At 44.9% G+C, this 26160-nt stretch overlaps 1 protein-coding gene across 2 annotated transcripts in view; it reads right to left on the bottom strand.

Annotated features, from left to right (window-relative positions):
* The window catches only part of LOC118793927 (protein kinase C beta type), a 99394-nt gene that overhangs the window by 43764 nt on the left and 29470 nt on the right, over window positions 1–26160 (bottom strand). For both annotated transcript variants that reach the window (XM_036552012.1, XM_036552011.1), the window contains exons 3-6: window positions 19619–19701; window positions 10084–10195; window positions 8451–8579; window positions 38–194 (exon numbers count right to left, since the gene is read on the bottom strand). In XM_036552012.1, the coding sequence (XP_036407905.1) occupies window positions 38–194; window positions 8451–8579; window positions 10084–10195; window positions 19619–19701 (481 nt within the window). The remainder of the gene's footprint in view (window positions 1–37; window positions 195–8450; window positions 8580–10083; window positions 10196–19618; window positions 19702–26160) is intronic.

Genomic DNA, 26160 nt, shown 5'->3' with positions numbered 1-26160 from the left:
TGTTAACCCCTGGCTTCAGCAGAGAATGTTCACTCACAATTTAAAGGACTCGTTCCACACTGGATTCAGGTTACATTTGATGGTTTTGGTCTTCTGTTTACTCTCGCTCTTAGGGTCAGGAATGAGTTTCAGCTTGACGTAAGGGTCCGACAAGCCATTGGGGTCCATAGGCACCAGGTTCTTTGCCTCTTTGACTGGTCAGAGGAGGGAAGCAGAGAGAGAAGGAAAGAGAGGGAGAAAGACAGAGAGAGTGGGAGGGAGGGAAAGACAGAGAAAGAGGCATCAGGGAAAATCACAGTTGCTCAGGAGACAAGCCCCGTGGACCTGAGTGGATAATGTAGCTATCATTATCTGTGGGGCTTCCGCCCCGGCAAGCAATTTTGGCTGGGTTTATAGAAGAAGTCATGCTCTGTTGCAGTCACCAGCGCTTTCACAGCACCCTCGCTTGCCGCCCACGCTCGTCTGGATTGCTTTGATTCCTGTCGCATCATTTGGCAGATTTCTGCCCTTGCTTTCATCGGTGCTCATCGACTGGCCTACACTCCCTCCCTGAAAGCGGTAGCATCGCAAGCTTCTGGTGTGGACACACAGCAGGAAAACAGTGGCTACCATAGATGCTGCAGACCAGCTTTGATTCGCCATCATCTGACTGTCGATCTTAGCCCAAGCCTCTCTTTCAACTGCTGTTCCATTAATGGTGACCATTCCATTCAAGCAGCTATAATGTTCAAACAGAGACTATGTCATTCACACATGACTATTCTAAATCCTAAAGGTTACCATTCTATTCATGCTCTGACCATTCTATTCATAGAGCTACCATTCCATTCTAATATCCACCATTCCATTCATACTGGGATCATTCTATTCATAGAACGATCACTCCATTCATACCGTGACCATTCTTTTCATAGAAGCACTGTTCTATTCATAAAGCTGCCAAATTCCACTTATACTGTCACCTTTCTTTTCAAAGAGCTACCATTTCATTCTTCCAGCTACCATTCCATTCATACACTGACCGTTCTGCTCAGAGGCGTGAATCCCACTCCATTCACAGCCCACTCCCACAAGTCACCCATTCACATCCCACTCTCTGAAAAATATTATCAGTAGTGCCTTCTAATTACCGTTCCATGTGTACTCCGCTCCGCATTCAGCCGGAGCTTGAAATTATTTTCATTTCAATTAATTTATCCAGTCTCTAAGAAAAAGAAATACTGTGACTGCTTGGAAACAGGCAGCGAAAAAAAAGAGTTTAGATAATGCGCTTACTAAAAAAGTGGATTTAGAGATGGCTCGTGAGTCTTAAACAAATGCTTTTCTCTGGTTTTACTTTCTGCCGGAGCCACCCCGGATGGTTTCTGGACGAGCGCTGTCATAACATGCGGCCGCTCGGTAATGGGTTCCGAACCCCCCCCAGTTCTTGACAGACACAACAATTTGCATGCGATAATGCATTCAATTAATCCCGCAAGAGCAGCTGCGGCCAGAGGATTTGCCTGTCATTTGATTTAAGGGACAGGCACCTGAGCAGCCGCGGAGACGCATGGCGTAAATGACACCGCGCGGCGCTGATTAAAAAGGCACCTGTGGTCCCGCGACGACCCGCGCCCGCCGCAAACGCATTCAAGCGTTTCTGCCCCTCGCTCACCGCATCAGAGCCGCTGAACTGGCCTGCATGCTGGAAAACAGTGCGGCCAACTAAACACTTTCCCTAGGGTTTGCAGGAACTTGTTGATTCATGTCAGGCTGTGATTCCAAAAGGATGTCGAATGATAACTGGGACTGGTAATCATTAAATGGCGGTTTGGTTTGATATTAATGATATCGTAATTGGACAAAAAAAAATTTTTGTCTTATGTGTTTCCTTTAGGGGAAGGAAGTTTCCCCAAAACAATCGCAAACACTTTCGCAACTGAGTCCAAGATGACAGTGAGCCTATCAAACAGGGCAGGGGGTCACCGCCATGTGTGAGACCTTGCAGAACAGAATGGCAAGATCATAAATGAAAAGAAAGAGCTTTGAAAGTCTTAAAAGCAGAGAGGGATACAGAGAGAGAGAGAGAGAGAGAGAGAGAGAGAAAGAGCGAGAGAAAGGAGAAAAGACCTTCTTAGCAGGGAATGACAGTGGCACTTGCGCTCTAGTAGTGAAGCAGTGATTAGGTTTAAGTGACAGGTCCTCGCGGCGAACGGCGGGAAATGCCTTCATTAATCTTGCTGTACACTCAGCAGATCCGCACTGCCTCCGCGTGACATTAAATTATAAAGGACAGCGTGATGGATTCAGAATGCCTTCACTCCGAGGGCGTGTGCTGAATGCAGCGACGGCGCTCTCCCCCTCCATCTGTACAGCACAGGGACTCTCACTTTATCCATTCCAGGGCTTCACAGACCGTGGTCAAGATGTACAGGGAAACACACAAGCCGGACACGCACACGCACTGTTGCTCTGTATCAACCTCACATAGTCACGTACATACAGATACACACAGTGCTATAGCCCAATGTCTGTCACTCTCAAATATCCACATACATACACATTCACTCACACACACACACACACACACACACACACACACACACACACAGCAAATGCACTGAATTTTGGCTGTACGATTTTTGGCAATATGACTGAATAAGTGAATACACTTCAATATCAGGTTAGGCGACAAAATGGTGGCAAAACCATGCCCATGAGAAATCCCCTGTGAAGAGACTGCACACTATCATTTTCCTTCTCTCTATGAATATTCCTGAGCAGGCAGAGCATACTTAGATCCTGAGCGACTGGCTTTGCAGTGATTTAATGCAAATCCATAGCGAAACAACCTTTCTGTTAATAGATATTCATGAACACCTGCCTTCACACTCTGTTTCAACAATGCCAAAACAGACCCTCCTGTATGAGTAGAGAGAGTCCAAAGTCTGGATTACTATTGATTGGCTGTATTTGAAACCGCATACAATACTACCAGAGTATACTGATTTTGACCAAATATAGAATGCAGTATACAGTATGAGAACAAAGTGAAATTCCCAGTATGCCAATGATACCCAGATGACATACTGATTTGGAGAAATATCGCAATTATCACAGTTAATTTTGAGGCTAAAAAGCTGAAAAACATGACAGACGAGAAGGCTGTAACACTGGAGGACCGTATATAAGCGCTTATATATTTATATAAGCATATATTTATAATATATTCATAATTTATGTATTCACTTATAATTGATTGACTTGATTATGATCCTTTGTAATTCCATTACATGTAAATGACTGAAATCTAAAACTGTATGACATCTGTAATTAAACTATGTGTTGTTTCTCACAGAAAATCTTTTTATTCATAAAAAAAACATTTTTATTCATAATTATTTGTGAATTTTCATATACATTTTTAGCTTATTACTTATCTGATGACATATAGCCTAACAGGTGTAACACCATAAAAAGTTAAGTTAAAGTTAAAATGCTAGTTGCAAGCTAGCATTGTAGGCTACTTACATTGTTTTTCATACTCAAATATCACGACCAATTTTATCACATTACGTGCCCGTACCACCGAAAGGAAAAGAAAAAACCTGAAAATACTTCAACTCGCGAATACTTTTCGTGAACTCGTCATTACTTTTCACTCGTGAGAATGAAAGTGGCGTCTAACTGGAAAATACCACAAGGAAATCTGGACTTTTCTAAACTCGTAATGATTTCACGTGACAATAACGACAATAACGTACTACAAATGTATATTAATGGTCGCATACTGGGTACTACACTGAAAAATAGCATGCAGTATACAGTATATACTTGTGTAGTAGGCAGTACACAGTATGCAGTAGGCAAATTCGGACACAGCCATTGATTTCTGGGCTCATTACATCATTGTGACATCACTTCCTTTCACTTGACACCACTTCCTGTTGTTGAACAACATCATGTTGCTCTGGGGCATTAGCTTTAGCTCTTTTGTGTCCTGAGAGTTCACCAAGACACCAGATATTCTCAGCTCCGTTTTGGTATTGCCCTCACGCAAGGTCCACATTTTGACCAAGCCAACAGCCTATTCCGAAAAGACACCAAAAGAATTTGTCAGTTCACTTTTCAGCCGGTCAGCTGCATCCTTAGAGGACTTTCCAGCTATTCTCCTCTTCAGCCGAGCTGTACTGTGAATCAATAGAGGGGAAGCCCTGTCATAAATTTCCCTGCACTGATTAAAATTTTAAATGCTACACTTTCCCCTCAAGGACCCTGGTGCAGTGCAAACAGTGGCCAAAAAATCAATACAGAACATAAACTCGTCACTCCAACTGAATCCACCTAAATGAGGCGCGGGAGAGGGGGAGGGGCTTATTGCAGAGCCAATCAACTGGCAGTGCTCTTTGGCTCAGTGGCCTTTAGTTTCAAGGAGTGGGAGGGAAGAGAGGGGAAACTCAAGCAAATGAGTACAAAATGCCGAAATGGACATTACTTTGGGTTAACTGCTTTACACATATGAGGTATGCCCGGTGTCAATCAAAAGCATTGTTTTGTGTGCACCTTTATGGGTATTTATTCATTCCTTTTCATGTATTCACCATCCTTCGTATAACCTGATTAAGCCCTGCCCCTAGCACCCAGTACTGGATCCCTGGCTCTTACCAGTGACTGTCTGTCACCATGGGACCCCAGCCAAGCCATGTTTTATTTCAGTCACATGGCAGAGAACATTTACCCTGAATTATGCAATCATTACAATTAAGTCAAGGCCTTTTACATTAAAGCACAGCAAATTTATATAAAAATATTAAATATACATCTAAAAACAAGTTAAAAGTGATACTATCTCCATGATGTAAGAAACATATATGTCCGTATATTATGGTAGATGACCATGCTATATGGTAATGTTGCTCTGTGTGTATGTAAGTATGATGTAAGTATGAGTTTCTTGAATAGTTTTAAGGCACTATGAAAAGGCTTAGCCAGTTGCTATCACTAGCATAGCCTTTAGCTCTGTTTTAGATTCAGCTTTCAGATGCTCTCTTATTGTGCTACTGGCTTCTCTGCTTCTGTGTTCAAGTTATTCATTATGTTCCTTATGATATGTCATGCCTGTTCTGATCTGGACAGGACATCTTCAGACTGGTATCCTTCATTACAGCTTTGTGAATACACTGAGATGCTGGTGACAAACAACTTAACATCATGGCATGTGTGCATTTGAGAAACATCAGATTCCTCAATACTTCCATCAAAGATAATCTATGTTACATAGATACTGACCTCCACACCCTACACATTGAAGATTTTGCTCCCTGCCATTGACTAATGTGTTAGTTTCATCACCACAGCTCTGTACCACCGGAAATGAACTCCTCAGCGGCTTAAAAAAAACATAACTCCTTAGCCAAACAGAAGGGTATCCAGAGCCCAGATTCGCTGTAATTACTGGTCTGTGCTTCCAACTTAGCCCACGCCAGAGTAACTGCGCTAAAGTGCTTTGAGCTGGTGACAATGCTGAAGAACAGATGGTCTTAAGGGTAAAAAGCTCATGGACCTGCAATATGCCAAGAGCCATCTCCAGCAATGTGAAATGGAGGGGGGGCCTTGCATGCACAATTCAGGGCCGAATGCCTTGGCCACCCTGCCCCCTGGTGGCAACTATATGTCACAGCGGGTCTGCTGGAATTCGCTTTCCCCAAGCTGCAATCTTTCATCGCCACTGGACTCATCACTCATGCGCCTCATCGGCGGAAAGGAGTGTCACCTTAAGGTAGCATATCTAAGCAAAACAGTGTGCCACAACTCTTTTATGAAGCATGAGCCTTCCTGGTGCACAATCAATCTGCCCTTCCTATTGGTGAAGCAGAACAGGGATTTATCAGAGAGCAGGAGGGAAGGCTATGTGACTGTCACCGCCACCTAGTGTCAAAGAGGGGTACTGCAACATCAGGAAAAACGGCAATACCCCCCTACACCCCCTTAAAAGGAGAAGTCCTCTACTTCTAAAATTTCAACCCTCAAAATGTCACTTTCCCCCAAAAAATGCAAAAATAATTTCGGGTTCTGCTCAATCAGCTAAAATACTTGATAAAGCATGTTCAGAATACATGCTCTGGCCTAAAAGCAAATGTAATGTACTGCAAGGCAATCTGCGATTCATAATGACAAATCATTGTGAAAATCTGCCAGCACAGCTTTTCGACCAACACAGATTATGTGTTTGACCATACAGTAATATTTCACCTTGTAAAATGGGAAAGTTCATTTTAAGCACTACCTACTTGTATTGTGTGAATGTTATCGAATGCAAGAACATGAACATGTATTTCCTATAAAGCATAATATTACCTTTTATCACTCTGCATTACCCTGCATCAGTCTGAGCCTGAATATTCACTGGAGGAGGAAAGGAGACAGTCGCTGATGAAGTGGAGGCTGACACTAATGATGTCACTGATACTCAGTGGTTCAGTACCCCCCACTGTGATACTGGCTGGCTCAGAATTAGAATTCTGCGTTTGCAGTGTGCCCTGTGACAATTTGACTGTAAAGGACACAAAATCAAAGAGAAATTACTTGATTTATTAATTGATTGGTTGGTGGATTGACTGATTAAACGACTAAAATGATCGAATGAGGGATCGATCAACTGGCTGGAGATGGACTCATTTGAAATTTTCTTTACCCCTGTTTTGTCAAAATATTGGAACCGGGTTTATTTCAAACTGGTCTGCAGGTTTCCACTGATACATTTGCACCTTACAGGACCAGAAAACGTCTGATTCAAGATATGAGCCTTTGTGAATTTGATGCCAGAAATCAAAGCATCCATCAAACATTTCATTATTCCTTATTTAAGGTGGACATTCCAAGGAAGTCATGGCAGTCGAGAGAGAGTCCAGTGCTGTAGTTCAGTTGTGATGTACAGGATTATGTCCTACCCAATCCACCTTTACTGAGTACAGTGACTGTGTATATCAACAATGAATTCAACCACATTTGGCCAAGCTGGAATCCTCTGAGAATGCGGTATGTTTGTGTGCACCGAAGAACCCCTATTGGCAGAAACCTAGGTGCTTCAGAGTGGTGCAAGCTGCTCCTGGCTTTCAATGTACATGATAAAAATTCGACAGACTTGTCAGCCGTGCTGACACCCAAGTTTCTCATTCAAAGAAAGTGAAACAAATACATGGCCTTGATTTATGGGACAAAGTTCTATAACCACGTAGTGATATAAAGACAGTTACCTCACCATAATGCCATTTTGAATGCAACCCAAAGGGGGGGGTGCCCTCACCTTAAGGGGTGGACTTTTCTAACCTTTGAGAAGAAAATCAATGCCACACTGCATTTGTGATGTCAGTTGTCTACAAACTTTCAATTCAGCTGCCTCATGAGATCTACAAATCACCACCTTTATATATTTTCTCAAAATAAAGGAATACTAATCACTAACATATATGTGCATGAGCACACCAAATCTACCTGACATCATGTGAGAACAAATGACATGATTTTCACTCAAGTCTGTCTTTAAATGAATAGCATTCCATTTTAGTTTCTGGGGAAACAAAATCAGTTGAATCAGCATTTCAGCATCTGGACTAAGTGACATTGGTACGACATTAAACTGCTTATCCAATCAATAAACCAGTTTATCTGTCTCAAATGGGCCAGTTACTGCTTCTCAAGATATAAACAATGAGATAAAGAATGTCATTACTGAAGTTAAAGAATGTTAGCATCTGACATGTAGCAAAGCTATGAGTTTTGAAAGTGATCATCACTTCCTCAAGGACAAATGCTTCTTGCTGATCATCTGCAATGCTCTGCTTTTTCCACAAGGGGGAGGCAGAAACCCGGCAATGACCTCTACGTGTTCTGAAAGTCAAGCAATGTTGCGCTACAGCACTTCAGTGGTGTCAAAGAAGCAGTGAATGGCCTCGGGATTTCAGTATAATAGATAGCCATATTCTCATTTCTCTGAAAAGTAGAGTCTTCTGCCAGATAAATAATATTAGTAACCGTATGGCTAGTTCGAAATGTGCTGCAAATCAGCTGTGGCAACAAATTCTGTGTGTAGAGCTATGCATGTGAATGCCCTGAGATTGTATGTGCGCATGTGCGGGACAGACCCAAGGCTGCAGCAGAGTCTGCTGTGTGTGCAGCTGCTGTGTGTGTGTGTGTGTGTGTGTGCGTGTGTGTGCGTGTGTGTGTATGCGCATATGTATGTGTTTATGCAGGAGCAGTGTATGTGAGTATTTGTGTGTGTATACGCAGGAGCACTGTGTGATTGAGTGTGTGTGTGTGTGTGTGTGTGTGTGTGTGTGTGTGTGTGTGCGTGTGCGTGTGTGTGCACGCAGGGGCAGTGTGTGTGTGTGCAGGGGCAATGTGTGTGTTTGAGTGTGCGTACTGTACTGTGTGTGGGTATGAAAGCAGCAGTGTGGGTGTTGGTGACTCACTGCACACGCTCAGTTGGTTGTTCTTGATCTCGGCGGTGATGTAGATGCGGCCCCTCCTCTCTGTGTGGTCAGTCCCACACAGGCTGGGCACGTTGGCCACACAGCGCTTGTGAATGTTCATCATGCAGTCTGTAACCAGGGAGAGAGAGTTGTTACACACACACATATCCACTTATACATACACACAAATACAACCACACTCACTCACTCACACACACACACACACACACACACACACAGAGCACTTGTGTCTGTTTATGATGCAGTCTATAACCATGGAGAGAAAGAATCATTACACAGACACACACGTACACACACACACACACACACACACACACACAGAGCACTTGTGTCTGTTTATGATGCAGTCTATAACCATGGAGAGAAAGAATCATTACACAGACACACACACGTACACACACACACACACACACACATACATCCACTTACACATATGCACAAACACAGACACAAATGCACAGAGCACTTGCAGTGTATAACCAGGGAGAGAGAAAAACATTACACACGTGTGCACGCACACATACACACAGGCCCTCCCTTCACTTGAACTACTCAGCCCTGAATAGGAAGCAGGTGACTTGAACCACTTATTAGTCTGAGTTCTGTGCAAACATACAGACGTGAAATTCCATCCAGGTAATTATAGCTCTCCATGGGGCGATTACAGCCAAAACACAATGGTGTCAGTTTACAGAGAAAGGGCCGACAATGAAACAGAATACAATGACTAGTGACTTTCTGGTGTGACAGTTAGCAATACAGGATTTGAAATGTTAACAGAGAGTTGTGGACTTTTATTTATGTTATTATTGTAAACAGAGAGTTGTGGATTTTTGAAGAAAAATTACCAGTAGTTTATGCTACATCCCATGCACTAAAAAACTGAACCTTAATTTTAAGATAAATGGAGACTAGAAATTAGGGAACTGGAAACTAACTCATGGGAAAGTGTTTAGTTGGACTAAGTACACATCGAGTCAGTGTTAGTTGTTAACCCTGGTACTGTATATCCGACCTGTATATCCTGGGTTTGGTTTTCATATGGTACACTTTAAAACTATTCTAGTTTTTATGTTAACCAGCCAACATTTTGATATTATTATTTGTATTGAATTATGCAGTTCAAGACCCTATATCACCTTTAAAAACTGTCTGTATTACTGAGGGGCTGTACACGTGTGTCCTTTAAAATGTAGGACAACCAGGAAAACTCAGATGTAGGCATATCAAGGCCTTATGTAAGTGTAGCTCAGAGTCAAAAGTATACAGCCACTAGACTACACTACTCTGAGGAAGAAACTTATTCAGTGTGGTACCATGCACTGGCCATTAGAGGTCACTGTTAGATAATGGAACACTTTTTAACATTTAATTGCACCAACCCTCAGTAATTCAGGAAAATAAACTGAAATATCATTATCAATATCATCAGTGTGACAATAGATGCAGATTTTCTGCTTAACTAAGAACAGTACTTGGTAACTCCAGTGCATGTAAGCTGGCTCTGGCCTTGGTGCTCAATGAAGGTAATTTGAACATGATGTTTAAACAAGCCCTGTGAAAAACAGGCAGCGCTGCAATGGAGAGGTGAGAGGTCAGCAGCCATACTTACGGTCGCATCTCATCCCCTGGTGAATGAGGCCGTACAGCAACGAGCCGCAGTGATCGCAGAAGGTCGGGCTGGAGTAGGTGTGCACCTTGAACTTGTGCTTACTCCGCGGGTCCTGCAAGCCACACAGACCAGAGTCACCTGATTATCAATCATGTGTTGAGCAAAGAGACTGAGAGTGTTTGCAAATCTTCCATTTGTACAGGCTGACATTCACTGGAGCTATGAGAGTGCCTTGCTCCAGGGTACAACATCAGCGGCTCCACCTGGGACTCCAGGAACTTTTGGGTTACAGCATCTCCTCCTTACTCCAATGGCATGTCACTGTGGTGCCCACACCACCCAAAATGAAGTACAACAGCGAGATACAGAGGCAGTGTGAAACTGAAGGAGCTGCAGGTGAAAGCCTTGATCCCCATTAAAGTGCAGGATTGGCCTGATGCCATCAGTGGAAACCGAGCCGAAACAGAGAGTGGTGACGGCTCTCTCTTGGGTGCCAGAACAGGGCAGCCGTGACACGGCTCGCATGCGCCACAGGGTATAACCAGGGACAACAGTTCAAAGGAGGGGACACTCTTCGTCCCCACTGAGAGAGAACAGGTCACCGTCCTGCTCCACTGGAATTTACTCACAGGTCGTAGAAGTGAGAAGCATTTTCCCCTGAAACACACTGGGGCTTTTTTTAAGGACCGACACTGCACAGGTTCTGTGCAGTTTCAGCAAACTTTTAAATATGTGGATTGGCTGAAATAGTAGGCACACATAGTAAGTACACAGGATGAGCCGTCCAGATCAGTGAATTGAAATCACGTGCATGCAACATTGATCCAAAAAAATACAAAAAGGCAAGCTCATAAAATTCTGCAGAAGCTGATTCCAAATGGCACTCGTTCAAACTTCAAACTCCCATTCAGCACTGTCAGCTTCATCACGGGAGTTTGAACGCATGCCATTTCGAATCCGTTGCTACAAGCACCACACAGACAAAGCTGGTCTCGGACGGCAATCGATCCAGGCTCTGTCCTTTGGTTCTCCCTTATAAAAGTTTAACTGAAGAAGTCCTAAAATGATAAGCTCCTCCAGAATGATAAGCTCCTCCACCAAGACACCAGGCCTCCCCATTCCTGAAAGAAAGACCTAAGACCAGAAATGGAAAAGACTCAAAAACAAGGTTCTCGCAGAACCTTAGCTGGTTCTAATCCAGTCCTCACATATGCAAGTCCTGCATGGAGAGTACTACCACCTGCCAACGGGGAGGGGGGGATGTTGTTACAGGGGCCATAACAGATTCTCTCCATGCTTTTGGCAATGACAATCTTTTGTATTAATTTCATAGAAGACCATAAATTATTCATGATTGGAGTCGGTCTTTTCCTCGAAAGGCACACGGGTGCTATGGAATACACTTTGTTAGGAGTGATGACAGTGCCACATTGAGGAGGGACATAAAAGGCCACAGAGATGGGGCTAGGCTGCTCGAGGCAGGACACCGTGGGGCACGCAGTGAGCCACAAAGGACAGAGCTCTAAAAATAAAAACACAATGAAACCGCAGATAAGGCATGTTCAATACAGACTCACACGCATGTATGACATGGTCGTCCTACAACAAGTGCTTAATTATAGGCAGGGTGAAAAGGACAACCAGCAAAGGGGCCAGTCCAGCGTAACCATTAGGACCTGGATGTGGAGGAACCCCCCCTAGAAAAACACAACCATGCCCAAAGCTTCCTGTCCATGGCTGTGATGTCATTCTCTCTCACCCCTGCGCTGGTGTATGCTTAACTGTCATTAAGAGGGAAATATTAATATATTCCATTATGACTTCCGCTAATTGTCAGACACTAGCAGACACATGTAAAATACAGTACATATTGTTAATATACAGCAAAACAAATTCAGAGTTAGGTTACAAGTAGGATCAGTATGTAAGGTTCAATATGTAAATGTAGGGAGAATTTTAAGTTTAGGAGTAATTACTTGAAGTTTTTCAGACAAAAAATATCATTAAGTGTGTGAAAAGTACCTGGCAAAAGTATTTTGCCTGGGGGCTGGCACACACCATATTATGGCTCCTATATGGCTTATGTTCAAAAGCTTTCACACAGATCCATGAAAACACTTCCCCTGGGTCTGGCCTGTCAGAGTGTAACAGCCCTTTAATACACCCTTTAATAAACACATGCAGAGTAATCTGGGCCACCCCAGCCAGGCGATCACAGATCTCTATCAATAAGATGAACTGGAAGTGTAATGCTATTGGTAAGGCTGGCTGTGGGGCCTCACACAACCTCACTGTTGTTAATGCAAAAGGAGGTCACAGGAGGTCACTGCAGGTCAAGCGTGCGTATATAAGTAAACTCTAAATATCGCTTGGGCATCTCAGTGCGGTCCCATCAGATGCGACAGCTGTCGAGCACCGGCTCGTTTGAATAAAAGCGACATTTTTAGCCCCAAAGACCAGCTCTCCACCCTTGGTGAGAGGCACAGGAAGGGTGCGAGGAGCCGCGGTTCTGATTCAGTGACACTTCCCCTTTTCCGCTGCCTTGTGACGCTTATTTTCGGGGGGCCCCGTTTGATAAAATCTCCCGAAATATGGGTGAAAAGCGTGATTGCTGGGCATCGACACCGGCAGCTGTGCGAGCCAGCCCCCGCACCACAGAAAGTGTTTGTTTTTAGCTACTGCCTTCGTTACCACCTCTATGAATGACCCACCACGGCGAGGAATCCAATTCCTAGACTGTCCCTTCGCATATTTAAGTGCCAGACCGGTCCTCTAAAAATAAACGCTTAATAAACACGCAAAATATTGTGCCTTGTAATTACCAGAGAACACGCTGGCACGGAAAATTTCACGAGGGCGACCGGTGGCATCTTCCACAAAGGTCAAATTAAGGATTCAGCCAGAACATTATATCACAAGACGTTCTGCGCCGCCTTCTGAGTTTGAGATCCATTATTTATAGAACATCATTTTCCTCTTCATTAAGGCTGGTCTTTGTGAAGACATACGCCAGGTCCCAAAGCCGATTTTAAATATATAACAAGCTAATGAATATGGAGATGGAAAGGTCTTAAGTTCTCGGTGTCACTCAAGGAGAAGTTGACTCATGAAAAAAAAAATCTAAATTTAAACCTCAGATATCAAAATGGCAATTGATATTAACAAGGACAGACAGTATCAGAACACAGAATGTGAAAAAGAAAACTCAGACCGCTTATTCTGATGACCTTTTTTTGGTCAGCACAAGTACAAAGCACGCACACACACACACACACACACACACACACACACACACACAAACCCACACACACACACACACACACACAAACCCACACACACACACACACACACACACACACACGCATACACACGCACACAGCAGAACATGTTCAGCCCCCAGGATCTCCTCCTTCACACAGACTGGGATGGCCAGCTGATATACATGGAGCGCCAGGCTCACATGCGCTTGGAACCATTCAGCCCACGCAGCCACCGTCACCTGTCTTTTAATGCAGCCAGACCGCAAACATCAGCAGGTTTGGAGATGCCGGTTGCCTTTGTGGAAGTGAGCCCCTTAACGATGGCACAGGGGCTGCAACGGCCAATTAGAGCGGAGTTGGGAAATGGAGAGAGAGGGGGAAGTTTAGCGTCATTCTAAACGCCATTTTAGAAAAGATGTGCGTTTCCGTATAAATATGTATGTACTGTACGTGTGTGTGTGTGAAACGCGTGGTCACATCCCTTCCCATTATGACAGCATTGGATGCGTTTCGACATCGGCCTCCGTGTCGGGCGAGCTGCTTGAATTGCGAAGGAGCCGGTGCTGGCAGAATAGATGCATTTATGTTAATGGCTGCCTGTCCTTATTAAATCAACCCCTCCCCTCCTCCCCGCCGGGACACCGGAACCAATGTAATAAGGATATTTATAGAATCGCCCACTTATAGGATATCGTGTGGGTGCATTGATAATCATCCCTATGGCAATTATGACGAGCGGGGAGGGGGGAGGGGGCCTCACGCAGACGTGACAGAGAGGCTGTACGCGACCCGGAAGAGAGCTGAGGCTCGCTCACCTTCCCCCTTTCACCACTCACACTGTCACAGCTGTCCAGGCTTTCAGTGTGCATCTGTGAGTGTATATGTGAGTGCGTGCCTTTGTTCATGTGCATGCGTGTGTATGTCTGTGTGTCCATGCTTGTGTGTATGTATGTGTGTGCATATGTGTGTGTTTAAGTGTGTGCATGCTTGTGCATTTGTGTGTGCATTTGCATATGTGCACAGGTGTGCCTGCGTTTGCGTGTGTGTGTGTGTGTGTGAGTGTGTATAAAGTATGCATGCCTGTATGCTTGTGTATGTGTTTGTTATTCATTAAGAAATCTCCCATGTAACTGTAGTGTGCAGACCTGGGCTTGTTGTCAGGGGTTACCTGCAGAGATCCATGGGGACTAAATTTGTGAGAGGCGTCCCCTGCCCCTCTGCCCTCTCCCTGCACCCTTCTGTCCCCCACTATGTTCCTTTCTCTTCCCCGCTCCCATTTCCCTGTTCCCTCTAGCCTATTATCAGCTCCCTCTTCAAAGGTCCTTACCCCCTCCATGATCCCTGCTCCACTCTCCCTGCCCCTCTCAGACCCTGAAAGCAAGGCTCCCCAAAATTTACCCCTGATGCATTTGCAGCTATGACACTCATACATTATCTAACAGAGAGGGAAAGGAGATCAGTACAGCAAAGAAACAACAGGTGATAGGAGATGGAGATGGAAAGAGAGAGACTGTGTGTGTGTGTGTGTGTGTGCGTAAGAGAGAGAGAGGGAGACAACATTGTCACTCAAATCCACGCATACAATTCCACTGCCCATACACACAGGGTCACCAGCTGTTTCCTCAGCCCCCACAGTAACGCATGAGATGCAGTGAAAAATGCGTGCCCTCAGGTGCATGCCAGCTGCTACACCAGGACTACAGTCCAGCACCCCCTGCACACCCCCTAACTTTTATTCAGGGGAGTGGCTGGGCACGTGGGCGTCCGGGGTGGGGTGGGGACACCAGAATCGCTAATCGCAGCCTGAAGGGAGAGGTCCTTTGGGGTGAGAATTGTTCCGATCGCGGCTGCAGCATTATGAGCAGCAGGAGAGGTGCGGCAATCAGCTGAGGTAGAACACAGCAAGGCAGGGACACATGAAGAGCAGCAGAGACAGAGAGTGGGAGAAAAATGAAGAAATGGGGAGAGAGAAAAAGTGAGAGAACAAGGGAGCTAGAAAGTGAGAACGAGACGCTGAAGGCGAGAGAAAGATGCTTGTTTATCCCTCCCTGTGAATTTTGTCTTAAGTTGTGACTAGCACATTTTGTTACATAGGCTTTATGAACTGGGCAGTTGCAGACATGTTGTGTAAATAAGCAGAGACAGATGGTTATTTGTCAGCCAAAGACAAGAACAAACTACAATACAGCAAAAGAGTCCCCAGAGAGGGACAGCCTGAAACAGAGAAAGAGAGAGAGAAACTGGAGGAGGAAGAGAAAGGAGGGGCACCCTCTCGAAGCATTGTCTCAGCTACTTGGAACAGATAGTTCCAAATCAGAGAAACAATTCACCATCATTTTCTGTTATGTCATTATTTTCGTTTGAAAGCAAACCCGGCCAGCAGGAGGCACATCGCACAGGCTGCACCTGCACCGGGCACTGACCATAGTTCCGGGACTAGCCTTTAGCCCGACGGCATCCCCTTCGTCACCTGTAACGATTAGGGTAAATCGAGCGCGTTAACGGCAGGAGAGCGCGGTAAAGCTAAATGTAGGTTTTCCATCAGAAAACCGCGCAGCGGCAATCCCGTGGCGACCGTCTAATTAACCCAGTTCCGTAATAGTCTCTAAACGATTCCCTTTGAAGTCGATTATGAGAACGGCAGCGCCGCTGCCTGTGACATTGACTATATTTATACCGGTGGGTCCTCGTGTGGTGCGGCGCGTACCCCCCCCCTGCAGCGCGTCCTCTGACACGCACCCGCCCGATAACACGCGAGCAGCAACTCGCTAGCATGTCAGAAGCCGCCGTTTAATTTCAGGCAAGACATTGTTAACTGCCTTATTAAAACCTTCATCCTCTTGGGGGGTATCATTTATGGGTGAGTGGAAATAGCCAGAAAGAGACAGAATTACACACGGTGAAAAGGCCATCTAGGAAAAAAACCCACACACACAGAAAGGTTAAACACGGGTGGGGGGAGGGGTATCTCCAAAAGGTTTTTAACAGAAGTGTTTTTAACAGAAGTGTTTTTTAAAATAACTGTTATTACAGCCTTTTCAACAGAAAGTTCGACACCCAGCTAGGCTCCCCAGAACACAGAATGTGTGTTAGAATGATTCAAAGGAAAAGGAATAAAAAATATTACTCCATTTAAGGCTAGTGTGATGTGAATAGCCATGGGTTTAGGTTTATACTCCGCTGAAGCTGCAAAACTGAGAATCGATAAGTGTTTCATCTGAAAATATGTCAGTGGAGCTGAGCTCTGTGAGACAATTTACCCACGGAAAGTTGGAAAGTTTGGCTAACAGTACTATGCATTTGAGCTGTAAACAAACAAAGTCAGGGCCATGGACTTGCTCTGAGCTTGGTGCGTCCAAATGAACACTTTCCCTGGGGTTCATTTTAATACGTGTTTGCAGACAGCCTAATCCGGGGCAAAGTGCAAAGGTCAGCGCTACAGCAGAGGTTCCCTGTTTGGGAATAAACCTACATCCTTCAGGGTACTGGCCACTGCACCACAGTGCCACCCATTTACTTTTAACAGATGACTCTATAGAAGGTTCCCGTCAAGCTCCTCTTAGATATTCATGCCATTCATGCTATTCAAGTTAAATAATCATTTTAAAGGTAAACTGCTGATGGATTGCTGGGACAGCAGTTGTAGGTGGCCTTTTAAGAGACAACTGTGTTTGTGTGGGAAAGACGCCCCTGCGATCTTTACTTGTCTTCATCAGAGGGGGAACAAAGAAAAAAAACATTGACGGATCTGAGGGAATAGAAATCTGAATGCCAATCATCAGTCACCAAGGCATTTGCAAAATACGCAGTCAATAACATCACTTCCTGCCCTGACCTGATCTTCACCCCACCCACTCGTCACCTGGGAATGAGGGGACGGCTGTCCTGGACACCCTGCCTGTCAGAACAGTGAGAGGTTTCTGCAAACACAAGACGATCCGGTCGAGCTGCCCAAGCACAGTCCTTCAAGAACCCGCCAACACGGTTCTTTTCAGTGCCTTGCGCTCATTCACTGCATTAGCCTGTCAGTCAAGCAAGCTGGAGTATTGCTACGGGAGAGTGGTGCATTGAAAATGGAAGTGCGTCAATGACTCATTAGATCAGGGCTGTCAACCCGACTTTCTGTAAGCCGCGCATACACCGGGTTCTGTTCCAGCCTAGGCATCTAACTGCATACTTAGCCAAATCATCACTTGGGTTCCTTTCTTGTTGTATTTTTTGTAAATGGTACAGCACATTTTAGGATTATGTTCATGCCACATTCAGAAATATTTTACTGCAACATATTTTGGGAAACGCACAGCCGTGAATGCGCTATGGCTAATTACCGGACCATTTTGGTCGGGGGAATTGGCTGGAACAGAAATCGGCACACATGACGGCCCTCCAGGAATTGAGCTTGACATCCCCATTCTGCATTACTCGCTTACTTGCCGGGCTCGCTTATCCAGGTCGACCACAGCTAACATTCTACACATTATGCATTCATACTGGAGGATATTTTTTGGATCAATTCGGTCTAAGTACCTCATTCAAGGGTACAGCTGCAGTGCCCCACTCTAGGGATTCAAACTGGTAACTCTCTCCTCCACCTCCCTAACTGGTATGCCACATTGAGGTCTTTTAGGTTTCATTTCACAGACATGTGGGAAAAGCGTCTGATTGGTCAATACTTAACAATGGTGAGATGGAGAGGCAGGGGCTTCCGATGCACCTGTGGCACTCTCCTTGGGGTGTCTAAAACAGCACGCTAAGATGGCCTGGCCATGTCATGTGAGGATTTGAGGGGTTGAAGGGTGGGTGTGTTGTTGTGTGTCAGCTGAGGAAAGTTTGGAGGGAGGGTGCGTGTGCTGAGGAGGAGGTGGCGGTGCTCCGCGGGCTGGGTTTGTGTCCTGCCGCGGTGGCCGCTGCGGGGCTGACCGGGTTTCATTTTGCCTCCCCGGCGCCAGCCGCTAAATTATGCAGAGTGTACATATGTGCAAGCGAGTGGCGGGGCCAAGCCGAGAGCCAGACGGAGAGCAGCTCAGGGACAGCAAGGAGGCCTATTTCCAGCCTCCCTCTTCCCTCTCGTTTTTTAATTTCTTTCTTTCTTTCATCACATGAGCTTGCAGGATGGGGGTTATCATCTTTAACATGCCAGACCTTCCAAAATCTATTCGGCCCCCTGCCAGGCGGCAGACACTTGGCTGGCGCTCCTCCACTGCCACCCAAATGCCCGGGTACATCCCTCTGTGAGTGCACTGTGGTCCCCAGCACGGGGACAGCAGAGCCCACGGCTCGATGGGAGCGACAGGGACGGTGTCCTGTTGTCTCAGGTTTTCTGACAGGAGACAACCCCACGACCAAAGTTACAGTCTCCACATGGCCAACCCACTGGACAGAGCAGGGCAGAGGTGGCACAGAGACTGGGGGGGGGGGGGGGGGACTCCTGTTCTTTTGTCACTCAAGTTGTTGCTGGCACAGAGCTCAATATGCACAGCCAACCTGTTTAGAACATAAACACTTAAGGCATCTAAGGCAGCTCTTCAAAGAATGACCACCAGTTTACCTTATAGTGGCCTTTTAACTGCATTTTCTAGAAAATGTCAATAGTATTTCCAAATGAAAATCTCTGGGGAAAGTATTTAGCTGGATGTAACAACTGGACTGAGTGGATGGACTTCACACAGCTCTAAATGCTCCAATAAAACACCTTTCCTGCTTTTGACTTCCTTTTACAATAAGCCACAGCGTCTTCAACCTTAGAAGACACATTCATGATCAGAATGATCCACATGCCACGTGCAGTCCCACCGTCTACGTAAAAGAATCAAAGAAACACTTTTCATCCTGGCTGGAATCTGCAGTGTTGGACAGAAAAAAAAGCCTTGCTTCATGCACACACCAACACATATACATGCATGTGCACACATGTGCACACACACACACACATACATGCGCACACACACACACGCACACATGTGCATACACATACATGAGAATGTGCATACAGTAATATGCACACACATCTACACATATGTATACAGGATACACACATACACACACAGACACACACACACACAAACGTGCGCACACACACGTGCACACACACACACACACACACACACACACACACGCGCACGCATGTACATACACATACATGAGAATGTGCATACAGTAATATGCACACACATATGTATACAGGATACACATACACACACACACACACACACACACGTGCGCACGCGCACACACACACACTCGCTCTCTCTCTGTTGCAGCGGAGATTTACTCACATCTGATGCAGGTCCCTTGTCCGCCCCGGGACAGGAGAAGGTGACAAACTCATGGCAGCGCTTGTGAACCACGAAGCAGCAGACTGCAAACAAAGGAGACGACAGGTTTGGGGTCAGTCACCGCACACCACCCGGATCAGGCCATGCCCCAGGGTAAGAGGGCTCCCACAGGCACACCCCACCCCCCCACCAGGCAGAGACCAGCTCCACAAGGCTGCTGCTACCATAAATATACCCATTCAGGCCCCGCAATGCCTCAGATCCAGTCAATTGTTTGCACAACCTGTTTTTAGCATCTTATATCACCACAATCTAATAACATTTAATGAAGTGTTATGCTAGATTTAGCTTACTTTTGCATTCTAATAATTTCATGATCTGTACCGATGCCTTGTATGGTGGCATCTAGTTATAATTACAGTTATGACAATAATAACACCAATTACTGTAATAGGTATTACAGTAATTATAGCTTTTTTTGCATATATCACATGTTCCAGCATTGTTACAGTCAGATATGATAAGTCAGACAGACCACAAGACACACCTGTTAAAAAGACATCCACATGTGGTACAGACAGCTATGCAAATACCCTTGGTGGCAGAATAACAGCAGACTCCTCTGAGACCAATCGCAGACCGGCGTGAGAATAAACGTACCAGAAGGAGAGCACTCGATGGAATCGAAGGTGCTTTCACACTGAGACTTCCTGTCTGTCTGGAACTAATCCAGCAGAGGCCGGAATCTAAAAAAAGACTTCCACACCAATGAAAAAAATAAAGCTGCTTGCCACCGCAGATAATTGAGTCTTTCACACCACCCCTGCTGCAGCTACACTGTTGCCGGATTGCCGAGCTTGTTTTGATTTCCGTCACCATGGTTTTTACATTTTCTACCTCACAAGAAATCTGTCGGTAACCCCCTGCCCAAACCTGCTTGCAAAGTTTCAGGTATTGATGCCCAGCACCTCAGCTGATACCACCACAAATGCTCAGCATGGTGGGTGAACTTTGGTTTGGGAGCTGAAAGTCTCTAACCTGTAAAGCGATGTTGTTGACCAAAGTCTGGTCTCTGTTGCTTTCACTGGAACTTGTTCCAACAGGGGACAATGCTGCAGAGAGCATGAAGAGATGCAATGGGGACCTATTGTTAGTGAGTGTGTGTTGAGGCCTTTGACTGCTCCAAACTGGATTGCTAACTCCCAGACTCCCTCAGAGGGAGGCCAAATGTATACAACACTTCCAAAAGAGGGCATCATAAAGGGTAAAAAAAAGTGTTTTTAAGAAGGCAAAATGCATTAACAGTGTGCTGGAAGAGACTGGAATAATCTCCCTTCTCAACAGAACTGACGCACAGACGATATTCCCCACACAATTACAAGAGGATTCTATGGGGGTCTCTTTGTCACATTTAGCACAAAAAGCATACGTCCCTGCCCACTAGCGCCTTCTCAATACCCACCTACACACTTCAATCACACTACAGCACTGCAGCAGAGTTTCAGAGGGAGAGAGAAAGAAAGAGCGAGAGAGAGGAAAAACAGAGGACAAAGTACAGACTGAGGGAAAATGGATGTCAGTTTGGTGGTTTTGAGAATTTCGTACATGAATGTGCAGACACACAGTTCGCCACAACTACAGCGACCTGGAGACTAGGATTAGAGACGTCGGTTATCTGGAGATGGCCAGTAGGTCTTTCAGAATGCATACCTGGTAAAGTTAGCATACCATCAACTGCTTATTATTTCAAGGCTCATCGACAAACGCTCGGTTTCATCCAGCCAAAAACTTTCCCTGGGTTTCACCACACTGGCTGCGCCTTTAGACACGACAGCCGAGGACCGTGAGCTGTCGTTTCAGCCCGCGGGTTCACCCTCTTTGAGTCATCCAGCCTGCATCTCGTGTTTCACGCGGCGGCGTGACGACGATCGGGGCATGTGTTCGCAGCACGCACGTTTCCTTTCGAACAAAGTCACGGCGCTTGATCCTTCAGCCCACTCTTTCAGGCCAAAATGTGCATCTGAGCATCGCCCACACGTTCACGAAACGCCATCCATGTTTCTGCCGCTGGTGCCTCGGCCGCGCTCTCAGGCCTGCAACGTATCATCCTCGCGGTGTGACTTTAAGGGCACCGACGGCTCCTATCTGAATGGTGATGAGGAATCCACCTCATGGTTATCACTGAACACATACTGCATACCTACAAGGACACTGAAGCCAGTATGCTTTTTATGATGAGCCCCTGGAAAAGTGCCTGACACTAGTGAGGGGGGAGTAAGGCTTCACATGTGTCCCCCATCATAGAGACTGACGGGTCTAGGTAGGCTGAATGGCCTGTTTTCATCATTAGACTTTTAATGTTTTATCAATGACTCACTGTTTAAACCATTCATAGCCTTTGGCTATAGAGAATAAAGTTTTTTGATTGGTTTCCACAAGTCAGGGATTGACAGTAAATGGTGTAGCTCCACCATCTACGGAGTTTATGAAGCCTCACTTTCCCACCACTGCCCAATGGCATCTCAATGGTCTTTACAAGGTTGCTCGCTATAATTGCTTGTAACATCCGACCAGACACTGGCTCTGGGTTCCTCATCTCACAGAACCAACCTGGGCACCTTATACCTTTTAAAGATTACTTAGGAGGAATAATGGTAAGGTAGATTTAAACAGATATTCCAGAAAAACAAATTAGTGGGAGTGTAGAATTAGACCTGAGCGGCCAATCACAGCTGTGCTTGCGAGCGACCTCTTCCTGTTGCATTTGGAGTGGCCACAGCGGTCAGTGCAAGGCCGGTATAAAAGGTCACTGCGAGGGACAGCACTGCCCTTTCATTATTAAGCAGAGCGTTAAATATGTATGTGGCCAACGGCTCGACGGCCTAGCTGCAGGGGTGATCGGGGGAGAGGGAGGGAGAGACGGAGGTAGAGTCGACGGTGGTGACTCATCCAGACACCGTATCACAAACTCAATTAGTGCCAAAAAAATAAATAAATCTCCAGTTTCTGACAGCAGTATGAATAGCCTTTGTAAGTCTCTGTCTCAAATGAGGAGTCAGACAGCCAGTCACATGGATACAAACATTAAAACATGTGAGCACGCATGTACACTTATATGCAGTACACACACACACACACACACACAGACAGTCACAAATATCATACACTTTGACAGCCTAAAGCTGGGGATTTTAAGCACATATGAGGTATCACATACGCTATCACATAGGCATATTCAGCTGAATCCATTTTGGGGAGACACGGTACAGCTGCACTGTCTAAGTAGTGTTCGGTTAAAAACTCTCCTTACCCGTTCCTTAAAGAGTCAATCTGTTTCCTAGCTACAAAAAGTATTTGTACAGTACAAAAAAAAAAATCAGCCAGGAACAGAAATCAATTTTGGGTGCAACAATAGGTCGCATTGTTTATGTAACCAGCTCCCAGAACAGAAAAGAGAGGGTGAGGCGGAGCAGGATGTGACTGTTAGTGCTTAAAGGCAGGCACCTGCATCTGCCAGCTCCCACCAAAGACCAATGCTTAACGATGCCAATTAAAGAAAGACTGTTTCTCCTGCGTAACATTGTGGATCTAACACCCCATGGACAACTGGTACTAAAATCCATCCTGCTTAATGACAATAGCGCAATGAGGTCACAGCTGCTGACAAATATGTTCAAAGGTGTGCCTCCTCACATGCTAACTCACATACACACATGCTAACTCTCATGCTAATCTTAAATATTGAACGCTAAGACAATATTCGCCAACCACTCCTGGTCATTATCCCATGGCCATATAGCCCTGTGGTCTGTGGCAACATGAAGCGTAGCTTTGATGGTCATCGTTGCAAACATCACAAGTCTTTTGTCTCCATTGTCATCCATGTCCGAGACGACTCTTCCTGTGATTTATGCATGCTGCATATTAGGAGAAGTACCAAAATCTCTCATTTATCAAAGGTTGCCATCTTGTGGGACTGCCACCTTTTTAGCATACAGTGAGGGAAAGTGCAGTCGCAGTGTGGATACAGCGGAGAGATATGGTACACATTAGTACCAGGAGTAGATACACATGGTTGTGATCAAATAACAAATCAAATAGCCCAATTGGACCTAAAAAACTGCAGTAAAATGCCAGGTGTAGGTATGCCTAAAGGCATGCTCAGAAAACCCCAGAGCTTCTCAACTCAGAGGGGTAGAGAATCACATGGAGCAAATTGCAGGGGAAAATTTCGTGAGCGAATCAACAGGTGAAACGCAGTCCTATTTTCAGAAGCACTGATGGGTAATGAAGTCCAGGGCTGGTGTAAAAATAACTTTCCAAACTCCAACAATGGACTTCACTTCCCATCAGCATCTTTGCACAACAGCGCTCGCTATTCACCAGGAAAGGGCTTCTGACTCTACCTTAGCACCTGCTTGACAACCACCCTGCTGTGAATCTACTGGCCTTCATTTTACCTGTGGGGCTATGTTATTGTTAAGATGCAAAAAAGCTGCAAAATATTGTGATGGGGGAAAAGAATTTGGACAATGCTGATATTTGAGGGGATATAGATGTCTTTATGATACTCAGTAAGAAACAACAAGTTTGTGAAGACACACTGTCCTACCATATTGATCTCAGCCCAGGTCGCTGACTTAGAGCAATACCTCTGGAGCCACACACTGATGCAAACAACATGTGTTTAGCTATGTTTTATTGATGTTTGAAATACAGTGGATCGGGATCATGCTTTATAACAGCCAAACCAGAGAAAATGGCAGAGAGTGGGGGAAGGGAAGCAGGGGGTGGGGTTACAGTATACACAGAAAAGCACATACAAAAACTCAGATACACAGAGACATGCACACATACACCTACACACACACACATACACCTACACACACACACACCCACACACATGCATGAGCATACACACTGTGGACAGAGCTTGCAGCAGAACCAGCCTTTGACACATCTCCTTTTTTGCTCTGTGCCCCTGTGTCACCATCCCTGCATCAAGGCAACAATTTGCACCAAAATTATTTCAAAGAGAAGCCAGTTTTTTGGCTAAAAAGAAGCCTCCTATGGGTCTTTATCAAGACTGCTTTAAAGAGAAGGCTTTTTTTTCATTTTTCCATTAACCACAATGCCTTCTGTTGATGTTGATCTGTTGCTCTTCCTGTGACATTTCATTTTTATTGCATTTTCCCCCAGGGACACCTTCTGCTCTGATTGTTGTTGGTTTTAGCACTGCAATCGATTAATAAGCAGCTAAGGCCTCAGGTCCGCAACTGTTAGTCGCCACCAGCTTATGTCCCTCTGAGTGATATGCATTTGTAATCTGAATACACGGAGCCCCGATTGCAAACAATCTGCCTGTGTTGTTATTTTATTTTCCTACAACATATCTGCTCCAATGGACGTATGAATGATGCTTAGGCTTCCAGGGTTTCAGCAGAAATGCTTTGTGATGCTACCAGACCACGGACATTATCAATTCCTCCACTTAATCTGACACTTAAATCAATTAGCTGTCATTAGCTTTGTCATCGTGCTGTGTTCTTTTACTGATGATTTACCCTGCCGCAGTGACCTTTCTGCAGATCGAAATGCATCATTATTAAAATTTTTGTGTGAATTAAAGGTGGGACCATTATTGATATCACATTGGTTGGGGAGGATAATTCAGCGTTAATGAACTCGACACTTCACCAAGATGCAACTTCCCGCAGTAACTAACAGTATGCTGTGGAAAAACAACGAAACTAACGCAGCAATAAAGATACATACGCTGGGCGTCCCACGATTGGTTTAAGTACTAATACTAGAATTAAATTATTAGCACCTAGAGCTAGTTAATAGCAGCAGAGAGATATACTGAAATTGGGGAGCTCTAATAATGCTCTGTCATTTAACAGTTTAACGCAGTTGTCTTGACTAGACCTAATTATTGGATAGTTAGTTTCCATTTCTGACTATTCACTGTAATACCAGCCTGACAGTTATACATTTAATTTCAACACGCTATATACATATCATGAATTTACAGAAGTTTACAGAAACTGATGATATTAAGCTCGATCTGTCCATTTTGATCTGTTACCTGTCTGAGCAGCTCTTGTCAATGAAAATGTATTCACTGTGCAGTTAAAGGTATACATTCAAAGAGCATTCATGGTGTTTTAATCAAAATTTACTTTAATCAACATGCTGCAGTGATTTCATTGTATACTGATAGCAACTGAAGCTGAAATTAATGTGTTGTATCCTTTTTATGCAGGGCATTGCCAGCACATTCACAACCATAAAAATCGCAAATAATAAAAAAATGAACAGGATAAAAAAACCCTGAAAATAAAGCTTTAGTTCAAATTGTTTCATTTAGGTGAATAGTTTCTTTATTCCTATATCCCTGCAAAAGTGGTACAGTACAACATTTAATTGAAATTCAAACACACTGAAGTTTCCAGGAGACAGATAGACATATCAAATACAGTTCATAAGAATGATATTTTGACATTAAATACAAGCTGAAGTCAAGAAAATGTTGTAACATG

Source organism: Megalops cyprinoides, chromosome 19 (genome assembly GCF_013368585.1).
Source record: "Megalops cyprinoides isolate fMegCyp1 chromosome 19, fMegCyp1.pri, whole genome shotgun sequence".
NCBI lineage: Eukaryota > Metazoa > Chordata > Actinopteri > Elopiformes > Megalopidae > Megalops > Megalops cyprinoides.
The sequence above is the reverse complement of the archived record's forward strand: the minus strand, read 5'-3'. Positions and strand labels throughout refer to the sequence as shown.